The following is a 13,199-nucleotide window of genomic DNA, read 5'->3' on the forward strand; positions in this document are numbered from 1 at the left end:
TAAAATACTTCTACAAATACTACGGTTCCAATTTTTTGACATGTTTATCTTCATTTCTTTATCTAAACTATCGCTGTTTCGAAAACACGATTACGAAAAAAAATCTCGATAGATTTATTTTTTGAAAAATAGTCTTTTTTATTTGAATTGTTTATATTATCATAAAACTATTATAGCTATAAACACAAAACTTATTTTATTCGATAGTTTATTAGTATTTATAAGTTTTCATTGTGGGATTTATCAATACGCTTTGTGAATTATTTTATATAATTTTTTTTCGTAATAAACCAAACGTGACGCCATGCTCGCTCATGCCAGCAGTAGTCAGTACGCCCGTGACCACTGTCAAGGAAGGTACTGTGTTCGTGTCTCTCGGGCTCATATTACGTAAGATTTTAGCAAACAAGTATAAAGCGGGAATTATAGTAAAAAAATAATGATGATGCGACAGCGTATTTGTTGAAATATATAGGAAAATGGAAGTCGGAAAGTACTAAAATAAAATTAACGTAATATTATTTCGAAAATTATGCCACGTGGGATTTTTGTATGTATGTACTTTAGGGAAGTTAGACAAATCCAAGATGGCCGCCGCACAAATTATGATTTCAGCAATATGGATATCGTGTCCGAGGTTCTCGAGGGTGCAGAGAACGATTTAATGATCATTTTTTAAATCCAAGATGGCCGCCGCAGAAAATTATGATTTCAGCAATACTTCCCCCGTTCTCGTTTGGTGAAGACGTGTTTTAAGTTGTGAGCACGCGTTCCGCCGCTCTGCTTAAGCCGACCAAAGATATACCGTTGATATACTGAAGTCTAGAAGTGACATTAAACCAATTATAATGCTTCGTTCCCCGGTAAAATCGTCATCACTAAGTGACCTCACTGAGACAGTCTTAATTAAAGATAAACCTATACACGTTACACGCAAAAGGAAAGCTGAACCCGTCCTAGAAGCAATAGAGACCCTTACAGCAGATATTAATTCTCAATTTAAAAAAATGCGAGGAAAATTTACTTCCAAGTTCGATGAACTAAAGATGGAGATGGCGAAGCGGGATGCAGCAAATGAAGTCAAATTTCAAGAACTTGCCACTAAAGTAGAAGATCTACAAAAGATAAACAAAAAAAAACGTCACTATCATACAATATATGCAGGGACAGTTGGAAAACATTCAAAGGTTGCAGAGGTTGAATCATGTCGAAATACGAAACGTTCCTGTGACTCCAGATGAATATATACTACAAGTCGTTAAAAGCATTGGATCCGAAATTGAAGAGAGTATCCATGATGGAGACATAAGAACTGCCCACCGTTTACACAACAAAAACAAGGAAAAAATGCATATAATTGCAGAATTTAACAGCAGCACCAAAAAAGAAAAGTCCCTAACATCATTTAAAAAATACAACAAGGCCCATACAGACAGTAAACTCAACGCAGATGCTATAGGAGTGCCAGGTAAGACTGGTTCCATAATATATATGTCTGAGCTCTTAACACCTAATGCTAAGCAATTGTATTATCAGGCTTGAATGCTGGCAAAAACAGAGAACTATAAATTCTGTTGGGTGAAGAATGGTAAAGTTTTCACTAAGAAAACTGAAGAGTCAACTGCTATCCTCTTACGCAGCACCCAACAGCTGGACTCTCTAAAGGTGAATGGCAATGAGAATATCTTGTGACTAGCCTGTAAATCCAAAACATACGTAGGATATCTAATTACTCAACCTGTCATATATTATAGTTTTATTTATAGTATTAATATAAGTATAGTAGTCTTTACATTTTTTAATATTACACGTTTTAGTATTAATATAAGTATTTACAATATTATGAAAAATATATATCTATACTAAGTACAACTCAAGGTCAGATACCCAAATGATAAGATGTTCAGCCATTTAGATGGCACCGAGTACGGTCTCCTCAGCATCCTCTGTATCACAATGGCAGAGGTCTTAATGCCAGCTGATATAATATAATTATGTCCTCAGACGTAGTTGACTTGGCCTTGGACATTGACCATTTGTCAATATCCAAGGCCGTTATTATTGAGAATGCAGAGGAGTGTTATCGGTATTTCACACAAGGCAAGAACGACTCACTGACTCTAATGACACAAAATATTAGAAGCAAAACTAAATGTTTTGTTAACAAGAATGAAGTTAAGTATTGATATCATCATACTTACAGAGTACTGGCTTTGTAGTGATAGGACAAACCCAGTGCTTTCTGGATATAAATCGTTCAAGACATCACGACTACTAAATCAAAATGACGGACTAGTGACGTACGTTAAAAGTGAATTGTCTTTTTCAGTAAGCGAGCCCCATCTCATTGAGGCGAACTGTCTGACTCTTACATCTGGTGATACATGCATAATCTGTATCTATAGGCCGCCAGCTTTCAGAGATACAAGCAATTTCACGTCATCACTGGATGCATTATTGATACAGCATAAAATGTATAACAATATAATTATTGACATCAATTCGACACTGTCTCTGCTCCCAACCTTTTACATAAACTAGAGCAACTCCTTATAAGGGGTTTTCAGCTTAAACTTTTTGAAAGCTACCTTACAAACCGCAAACAAGCGTTTAAAATTGACCAATATCTTAGTGACGAGTTCTATGTTGACTGTGAAGTTCCGCAAGGAAGCATACTCGGGCCAACGCTCTTCACTATATATATTAACGAACTCTGTAACATGCAATTACCTAACACTGTCACCTCAACATATGCAGACGACACTGCATTAATATTTTCAGGAAGTACATGGACAGACGTTAAGGAAATAGCAGAACGAGGGTTATCCAAAGTATCTAATTGGCTAAAACGCAACATTTTGACCTTAAATGTATATAAAACGAAGTATGTCCCCTTCTCAATTTCAACCAGAAACAATCCTGATCAGGACTATCAGATTAAAATACATTCATGTATGCATTTTCCTGGTCGATCTGACTATTGCAACTGTCTAAATATCCAAAGAGCTGACCATATTAAATACCTAGGAGTCTATCTAGACAGACACCTGAGATGGGACATACATATCGATAACCAGACAAGCAGAATTAGGAACCTAATATATATTTTTAAAAGCTTACGACATGTCGCAGATCCGGAACTTATAAAAACATTTATGTGTCCCTGGTACAATCGCTATTAATATATTGCCTACCGGTATGAGGAGGAGTCCCGAAATCACACCTAATAAGTACTTAAAGTAATGTTTTTTAAAAGTTTTAGGCATCCCACAAAGCAGCTGTATCGTGAAAATAGGCTAATGAGCGTGAGACAGTTGTATATATTACATGTGCTTCTATATAAACACAATACGCGAACAAATTAAGCAAAAAAGGCTCCGACATAATGTCTGTCAAATACCATCAAACAAAACAAAATTGACTAATAAACAAATCCCTTTCTTATCAAATTCTCTATATAATAAAATAAATAAAGATCTAAATATTTTTGAAATGACCACAAATAAACTCAAACATGAAGTTCAAAACTGGTTTCTAACAAAAAACTATAGAGAAACTGAAGAATTGTTAGAAATTATAACGTAATACATTTAAAATTTAACATGACTCTTCTTAGTAAGTAAAACTACTTTAGGATCAATAATTAAAATCCACCTTAAAAAAAAATAAAAAAAATATATATATATATATATATATATATTAATAATATACAACTTATAACTGCATCTTGTCGCATCTAGTAGCTGCTAATACTGTGTTGATTCATGTCGGTATCAACTCACTTATTGTTTTATTGAGGGTACATGTAATTTTAATACAACAGCGAAGTACAATTTATTTTGTGCAATGATTACCATTTTTATTAGAAACTGTGGTAATAATGTAGTGTGTTTGATTATCAATTGGTAGACATCCTGTTATTTAATTAAGTGTAACAAACCAAATATGTGAATCAGGTTAGCTACCTAACTACCCAACTGGCGAAATGGTCTGGGTATGTACCGAAAGTAATTCTACTTTAATTAAATATCACATTACACGTATCATTTACATTACATCAGTTGATCTAAATAATTAATATACGATATTATTTATTAATAAGTACTTATATTTCAATAGGTTTAGGATACATTTAAACTTGTTTAATTTAAAACTAGGTAATAATTTAGATACCTTACGTTACTAATTAGCAAATAAGCACATATTCTTTTAGAAAATATTATATCTATCTATATTTCAACATATAAAGAAATATACAATCATATACCTTCACTAGTATGTACATAATTATCTGGTGGTATACATACCGACCTACATATTTACTCATTACTACTCATACCTTTAAATGAATTATATACTATATTATATTACTTATTTATTTTTCCTTTCAAAATTATTAAACTACTACTCATTTTGTGCATTATAATAGTCAGACATACACATTCTTGAACTATGGAATAACAGACCGATACACGGGTAGTACTAATACCCTAAACACAGGGAAACTTAGTTAGGAGTTAGAGCTCAGCCATGTACTAGTAGATTGTTGTCATAATGTAGACTACATACCTACCACTCCAGCAAAATATCAATTTTCTGGGAAGGCACCAGCTTTTATGTCTGCTTCACATAAAACCTACTGTCTGTATGTTTGTTCAGTAGCGGTGAGGAAGACTGATTTTTGTATGCTTTGGATGAATTTTTGGTTATTAACCTTTGATGATTTTATAAATGCGTTAACTTTGGATGCAGTGTTGCGTATATTAAAAACGACAAGATGGTGTCTCTTGGTGCAAAATCTCAGCAAGAGTAATATATTAAAATTCAAATTGAAGTTGACATTTTATAGAGGAAAGGGGGTGAGGGGAACAGTAATTTTAAAACGTCAAAGTCATTGCTTATTACTAATGTTGCCACTCGACATGCCCGCGGCCTTGAAAGCTTCAGCTTACAACCGTCTTCTTCAGCTCAGTGTCATCATCTGTGTTAAGAGGGCAGATCTTAGCGTATGCTCGTCGCGTGATGCCTGTTGAAGTGCGTATGTCGGCAACTCTTGAAACTCCGTCGCTGCCGGGTATCGTTCGAATGACACGACCTAATTTCCATTTCAACGGCGGAAGATTAATGTCTTTAATCAAAACCATAGCGTTAGGTTTGAGGTCGGTTACGGTTTCTCTCCATTTACTCCTCATCTGCAGTTTGGAAATGTATTCTTTTGACCATCGACTCCAAAAATGTTGCCTTAGCTGCTCCACTCTTTGATAGTGTGAAAGTCGGTTGATAGGAACGTCTCGCAGGTCGTCGTCGCAGACTGGCGCAGTGAGAGGACAGCCGATCAGGAAGTGTCCAGGGGTGAGTGGTGAAAAATCGTGTGGATCCGAGGACAAGGGAGACAAAGGTCGGGAATTGAGTACTGCTTCTATTTGTGCAAGTACTGTGCTGTATTCTTCGTAGGTAAGGTGTGCGTTACCTATCACACGACGAAGATGGTATTTACTCGATTTTATTCCAGCTTCCCAAAGGCCACCAAAATGCGGAGAGTAAGGGGGAATGAAAGAAAATTTTATTTGTTGGCTAGTTGCGTAATCTACAATGTCTGTACTGCAGTGTGATAAAAACCGAACAAACTCATTGCTTAATCCAACAAAATTACGACCATTATCTGAATATATTTCGGCTGGCTTCCCTCGCCGTGAAATGAAGCGCTTTAAGGCTAATAAATATGTATCGGTAAACAGATCACTAACTAATTCTAAATGTATAGCGCGCGTTGTAAAACAAATAAATAAACATATACAGCCCTTTATCAATTTTGCACCCCTACCCCTACGGCTTAGTATCAACACTGGCCCTGCATAGTCTACACCAGATCGAAAGAAAGGAAAAGTCAAAGTTACCCGCTCTTTAGGTAAGTTTCCCATAATCGGATTGATTGTTTTACCCCTAATGCGCGTGCAGATAACACACTGATGACCTTCCTAGCTAGATCGCGGCCAGACAGAGGCCACCACTTCTCCCGTACGTGATACAACAGCGCTTGCGGTCCGCTGTGCAAACTCTTGATATGTTCATGTCGAAATAATAATACCGTAAATGGATGCTTACAAGATAAAAGTATTGGATGTTTTTTATTGTAATTAAATTCTGTTGAATTATTAATTCTACCACCTACTCGCATAATATTATACTTGTTATCAAAAAATAAATTAAACTTAGATAGTCTATCTTTTGGTTTAACTTGTTTACCATTCATTAACAAGTTGTATTCGTTTGGAAAAGATTCTCTTTGCGACAACCTAGCTAATGAGTTGATTGCATTTGTGAGTTCATTGACCTTGATCGAACCGGTTAGCCTATTAATTACTTTGTTGCGCGCGTTATGAATGAACCTCAGTACATAGGCAGTGGCGCGAACCATGCGATTAAATTGTGAAAACTTATTAAAGGGAAATAAAAATATATTATTATCATCGTGTTTAGAAATGAAGGAATTAATTACATTAGGTTTAACTTCAGGGAGTTCTTGAATTGGAATATGAATATTTGATTGTGTATTATTGTGAAAATCAATATTATGTAAAAAAGTAGGGCCTTCCCACCAAAACGTTAACGATGCTAAGTCTTTTAAACTCACTCCGCGTGAGACGAGGTCAGCTGGGTTCTCCTTGCCAGCAACATGACGCCAAGTGTAACTATTTGTAAGTTCGTTAATTTCAGCGACTCTGTTCTGAATAAATGTCTTAAGCAATGAAGGTGCCATGTGTAACCAGCCTAACACTATCGTTGAGTCGGTCCAGAATATGACGTCATCAAACTCACGAGTTAGTGATGTGCGTATCTTATCATATAACTGAGCTCCTAATAAAGCCCCGCATAATTCTAATCTAGGTATGCTCACTGGTTTTAATGGGGCCACTTTGGCCTTAGATAAAAATAACTTGACTACTACCTGTTTAGTACATACAGTGCGTACATAGGCGCAGGCGCCGTATGCAGTCTGAGAAGCGTCGGTAAAGATGTGAAGCTCGGTGCGCAAAGCATTGCACTGAAAGGCATGACGTGGAACTTTAATTGTGCTAAGATAACTTAAGCTGTCAACAATGCTGTTCCATGTATGTATTATATCAGTAGGGATAGGATCGTCCCACTCTGATTTCAACAGCCACAGTCTCTGTAGCAACACCTTTCCGACGATGACTGCCGGGCTAAGCAAACCTAATGGATCGAATATCTGTGAAACAATAGACAATATTAATCGTTTTGTTACGGGAGTATTGTCAATATTGTCTGTGCGTAATTGAGTGTTAAAATTGAAATTATCAGTAACGTTACACCAACCAATTCCCAAAGCTTTACACTGATTTTGCGCGCCTAAATTTAAATCTCTAAGTGAACAGTCATTTAATGACATAAATTTTGTATCTTCTATATTAAAGTTAAATATCCACTTGCGTAGTGAAAAACAACCTGACTTTAGTACCTCCATGGTACCCTTGCAAATATCAATTAAATTTTCAAGGTCATCAACAAAGAAATCTTCATTAATCACCCTTCTTACTTGAATGTTATCACAATCGATCGCCAGCTGCTTCAAACACCTAACACTTAGAAAAGGCGCGGATGCCGTACCGTATGTGACTGTGTTCAACTGATATATTTCAAGCGGCTGCGTCGGTTCCTCTCGCCAGATGATCAGCTGCAGGGAACGTTGCTGAGGCACGACAAGCACTTGCCGATACATTTTCTCACAGTCGGCGATAGCTGTATACTTGAATTGCCGAAATCGTAATAAAATGCCTAAAAGATCTCCTTGTATTGGAGGACCGACGAGCTGAATATCGTTGAACGATTTACCGGTACTGGTTACTGCGCTGGCGTCGAAAACTACACGGAGCTTTGTAGTCGTGCTGTGTTCTCGAAAGACGCCATGATGGTAAAAAATAGTGTAAATTGGGATAAGTATTAACACGAGTCATGTGACCTAAATTAATATATTCACGAATAAATTCAGTATATAATTTCTTATAATCAGGATTGCGTGATAATCGTTTTTCTAATGATAAAAAACGGCGTTCAGCCTGAGAGAATGATTCACCCAAAGCAGCGGGCGATTCCTTGAGAGGAATGTGTACACAGAATCTACCATCGTCATTGCGTGTAGTCGTGGTAGCAAAAGATTGTTCACAAGCCTGCTCTTCATCCGTGCGCGTGTCCCGACGCTTAGGCAGCTCTTCCAGCTCCCAGAATCGACGTAATTGCGTATCGATTGATTGATTGAAGTTACATAGGATATGGGTTTTATTGCGTGTATTAATATTAATAGGACTCGAAATTATCCAACCTAACTTTGTATTTTGTAAAAACGGACCACTAGATAAACGAATCCTTCCATCTAGTAATAGATCCCAAAATTTATCTGCCCCAATTAAAATGTCAATACTTTTGTAGTCTAAAAACTCCGGATCGGCCAATCGTATGTTATCTGGAATACAGATATGTGCGCTTAATTTACATACGGCAGGCATTGAAGCGGTGATTTTAGGCACAACGTAACACTGAATGTGAGTAGTAAATAAGTTATCGACGCAAGATTTGAAAACGATATTACAAACTTGCGAACAATGTATTATTAAATCACCGACACCTCGAATTTCGTTTGTGGACTGTACTAATGGTGCTTTTAAACGTTTACAAAATGATTCGGAAATGAAACAACGCTGGCTACCACTATCGAGGAGCGCCCGCGCTTTATAATATATACCATGTGCATCAACGATAGCTGTTGACAATAAAATAGATTGCACACCTGTAGACTTAATAGATTGCGTTTGCATGTGTGCCTTGTTTAATTGAACGGTGAGTGCGCTCGCGGGGAGGGACTCGGGCGCATCGCTCACACTAGCGATCGGTGTCTCAGTATTCATTGAAGTATGCAATGAACCTGAACTGTAATTAGCCTTATGTAACAATGAGTTATGTTTTTTGTTGCAATGTCTGCAAGGCCCAAATCTACAGTTGATTACTTTGTGTCCCGGATGTAAACAATTCTCACATAAGTTGTGTTCGCGTACAAGTTTAAGTTTTGAATCTAAATTACTTTCAATAAATCTTTTGCATGAGAACAACCTATGATTCGCGTTACATTTTATGCACGACATCTTACTACGCTGTTTTTCATATTGCGTCTTACTCGGCTCGCTGGAAACATTGCAGTGTAACATATTGTGAAATTTAGTGTGTGTTTTTTTATTATTTTGTAGGTGTTTATGTATGTCGGCATTATGTGAACGCTGCAATGCCTCCAGCATGTCTGCTCTGTTACGAAGAAAATTGATTAAATCGGTTACTAATAATTTTGTAGAATTGTTTACATTTGGGTTTGGGAACATAAATGCACTCTGCATTTATGAGCCTCCCATTCTCTCTTTGTTACTTTATCTAACTTTGACACAACAATATAAATAATCAAGGTATCCCAGGTGTCTGTAGGTTCGCCTAGGATTTTGAGTGCACGTAAATTATTTTGAACAGTGTCTATTAATTTTCGGATTAATGACGGTGACTCTTTTGTTAGCGTTGTTATAGTAAACAAAGATTTAACATGATTGTGAACTAAAAGTCTGCTGTTATTATAACGATCGAGCAGTGAATTCCATGCGAGTTGATAATTATCAGATGAAAATTCTATAGAATGTATGACTTGTTCTGCGTCACCTTTTAAGCATGATTTGAGGTAGTGAAATTTTTGAATTTTTGAAATATCTTGAAAATCGTGAACGAGTGATATAAAGGTGTCTCTGAACTCCAGCCAGTGCTCATAAGATCCGTCAAAGGTAGGCATCGATATAATAGGCAACTTAACGGAATTAATGTGACTAGTACCTTTATGGCATAAATTAGAGCAGTCAGCATCATTATCAATTTTAAGCAAAAATTCAGCATGAGATATTAGAGAATAATAAGTGTCTTCAAAAAGTTCACGTTGATTTAACTGTTCGGTTAACTCGGTATCAGACACCTTTTCTTCTATTGTAGTTTGAATATCGTTAAATTCAGAAAATAAAGTAATACATCCTTGAATTCTCAACTTTAAATCAATGCGTTTTTGATTAGAAAAATCTTCACACTTCGCTATAGATTCTAAATTTGGTAAGCCTGCCCTTTATAATAGCACGTTTCCTAACCAAATCACGAACTAACTCACTACTATCTACACTTAGCAAAATAGGAGATTTATCACGAGATTTAGATTCGGTAGGCATTTTGGTGGCCATTGTAAAGAGGAATACTTACAGTCTTATGATCGTCAGCTCAATCCCACGTTACTGATTGCCACCTAGCAACGTCATCTAACCTTTAAATGGCTGGAAATGTGATATTACACTGCACCGATTTGACTGGAATTAGAGATAATTAATTAGTTAATTTAATATACTGCACAAGTAAGATTTAGTACCTACAATAAACAGGAGATGATGGAAAGGATTGAAGGATTGTCCCCACCGATGTGCGTATAATTTTCGATGAATATCCAACTTAACTTCGATTCCAATGTGCGCTTAGTCTCCGTTTACTTGATTATTTGCAGCTCATTCATTAAAATTCGTCCACATGTGCGATTTATACGTCTTTGTCTCGAGCCGCCACGTGCTATGTATCCACGTTCCAAAGGTCGCTCGTCGTCGAATTTGTGCAAATATTTGGCGAAGAAGGTCCAAATGTTCAGTAGCGGTTAGGAAGACTGATTTTTGTATGCTTTGGACGAATTTTTGGTTATTAACCTTTGATGATTTTATAAATGCGTTAACTTTGGATGCAGTGTTGCGTATATTAAAAACTACAAGATGGTGTCTCTTGGTGCAAAATCTCAGCAAGAGTAATATATTAAAACTCAAATTGAAGTTGACATTTTATAGAGGTAAGGGGGTAAGGGGAACAGTAATTTTAAAACGTCAAAGTCATTGCTTATTACTAATGTTGCCACTCGACAATGTGCCTAGGTTCTTTAAGAAGTCCTAGCAATAAAAACTTCGTACCTACTTGTCTAGATGCACTTACCAAACATAAGTATATAGGCTTCTTAATGTTTGTATCTAAAGGTTGTGATGTATAATGTTGTGTAGTAGGTATTATGAGTATGTAGTAGTATGTACATGGCTTTTTTGTATAATACGTTTTTCTTTTGAAACAAAATAAAATATTTGTATTTGAAAAAAAATTGTATTTGTATTTGGATATCGTGTCCGAGGTTCTCGAGGGTGCAGAGAACGATTGTGTGATCATTTTTGAAATCCAAGATGGCCGCCGCACAAAATTATGATTTTGAGCAATATGGATATCGTGTCCGAGGTTCTCGAGGGTGCAGAGAACGATTTTGTGATCATTTTTGAAATCCAAGATGGCCGCCGCACAAAATTATGATTTTGAGCAATATGGATATCGTGTCCGAGGTTCTCGAGGGTGCAGAGAACGATTTTGTGATCATTTTTGAAATCCAAGATGGCCGCCGCACAAAATTATGATTTCAGCAATATGGATATCGTGTCCGAGTTTCTCGAGGGTGCAGAGAACGATTTTGTGATCATTTTTGAAATCCAAGATGGCCGCCGCACAAAATTATGATTTCAGCAGTATGGATATCGTGTCGGAGGTTCTCGAGGGTGCAGAGAACGATTGTGTGATCATTTTTGAAATCTAAGATGGCCGCCGCACAAAATTATGATTTCAGCAATATGGATATCGTGTCCGAGGTTCTCGAGGGTGCAGAGAACGATTGTGTGATTATTTTTGAAATCCAAGATGGCCGCTGCACAAAATTATGATTTCAGCAATATGGGTATCGTATCCGAGGTTCTCGAGGGTGCAGAGAACGATTTTGGGATCATTTTTGGAATCCAAGATGGCCACCGCTCAAAATTCGTCCTCGACACCCTCGACAACCTCGGATACGATATCCATATTGTTGTTATCATAATTTTGCGCGGCGGCCATCTTGAATTTCAAAAATGATCCCACAATCGTTCTCTGCACCTTCGAGAAATTCGGATATGATACCCATAATGTTGTAAGCATAATTTTGCGTGGCGGCCATCTTGGTTTTCAAAATGATCTCAAAATCGTTCTCTGCACCCTCGAGAACCTCGGACACGATATCCATATTGCTGAAATCATAATTTTGTGCGGCGGCCATCTTGGTTTTCAAAATGATCTCAAAATCGTTCTCTGCACCCTCGAGAACCTCGGACACGATATCCATATTGCTGAAATCATAATTTTGTGCGGCGGCCATCTTGGATTTCAAAAATGATCACAAAATCGTTCTATTCACCCTCGAGAACCTCGGATACGATACCCAATTTGCTGAAATCATAATTTTGTGCGGCGGCCATCTTGGATTTCAAAAATGATCCCAGGATCGTTCTCTGCACCTTCGAGAACCTCGGATACGATACCCATAATGTTGTAATCATAATTTTGTGCGGCGGCCATCTTGGATTTCAAAAATGATCACAAAATCGTTCTCGGCACCCTCGAGAACCTCGGATACGATACCCGTATTGTTGTTATCATAATTTTGTGCGGCGGCCATCTTGGATTTCAAAAATGATCACACAATCGTTCTCTGCACCCTCGAAAACCTCGGACACGATACCCATAAGGTTGTGATCATAATTTTGCGCGGCGGCCATCTTGGAATTAAAAAAAAAACTGCACGATACAAGGCTAGTAGGGAAGCCCTAGAGTAAAAAATACTCTCCCTCAATCGGTGTCAATCGCTCTCTCCCTTGAACAAAAACATCTCAAATATCTGTGACGTTCTTTTTCGTTTAATTTGTAAAAAAAATACCCTCATGCGCCTAAAGAATTTTCACTTCAAAATGCATAAAAATATCACAGCATTTCGTAAGGCAAGTTTAGACAGGGTCAGTAACTGACGTCAGTCGACTGCCGAGTCAGTGCTGACCTGGCACTACCATCGTATAAAGTGATTTCAAGTCAGTACAGTACTGTCGCGTCAGCACTGACTTCAATATTCCCGCTTCATATTTTCGGCGTCAGTCCGCTCCCCCCGCCACCCGCGCCAGCGCAATTGACGCCGTGTAAATGTCGAAGTCAGTCGCTGGTCAGTCGCTGCCACTGTATTGTACGGCGACCACGCTGCGTAGCACAACTCGCACTGCATCACAAAATTAAAAACT

General features: G+C 37.4%; 1 protein-coding gene and 1 long non-coding RNA gene across 3 annotated transcripts in view; both read right to left on the reverse strand.

The window, feature by feature from the left end:
* The window catches only part of LOC126975483 (uncharacterized), a 325,432-nt gene that overhangs the window by 226,382 nt on the left and 85,851 nt on the right, over positions 1-13,199 (reverse strand). The gene's annotated exons all lie outside the window — the stretch shown is intronic.
* LOC126975461 (uncharacterized) lies at positions 4,779-7,434 on the reverse strand. Its single transcript, XM_050823379.1, has 2 exons — positions 6,839-7,434; positions 4,779-5,369 (listed from the first exon to the last, which is right to left on the reverse strand). The coding sequence occupies exons 1-2, from the start codon at positions 7,409-7,411 to the stop codon at positions 4,944-4,946; spliced, it is 999 nt and encodes a 332-aa protein (XP_050679336.1). The 5' UTR covers positions 7,412-7,434; the 3' UTR covers positions 4,779-4,943.

Source organism: Leptidea sinapis, chromosome 36 (genome assembly GCF_905404315.1).
Source record: "Leptidea sinapis chromosome 36, ilLepSina1.1, whole genome shotgun sequence".
NCBI classification, from domain to species: Eukaryota; Metazoa; Arthropoda; class Insecta; order Lepidoptera; family Pieridae; genus Leptidea; species Leptidea sinapis.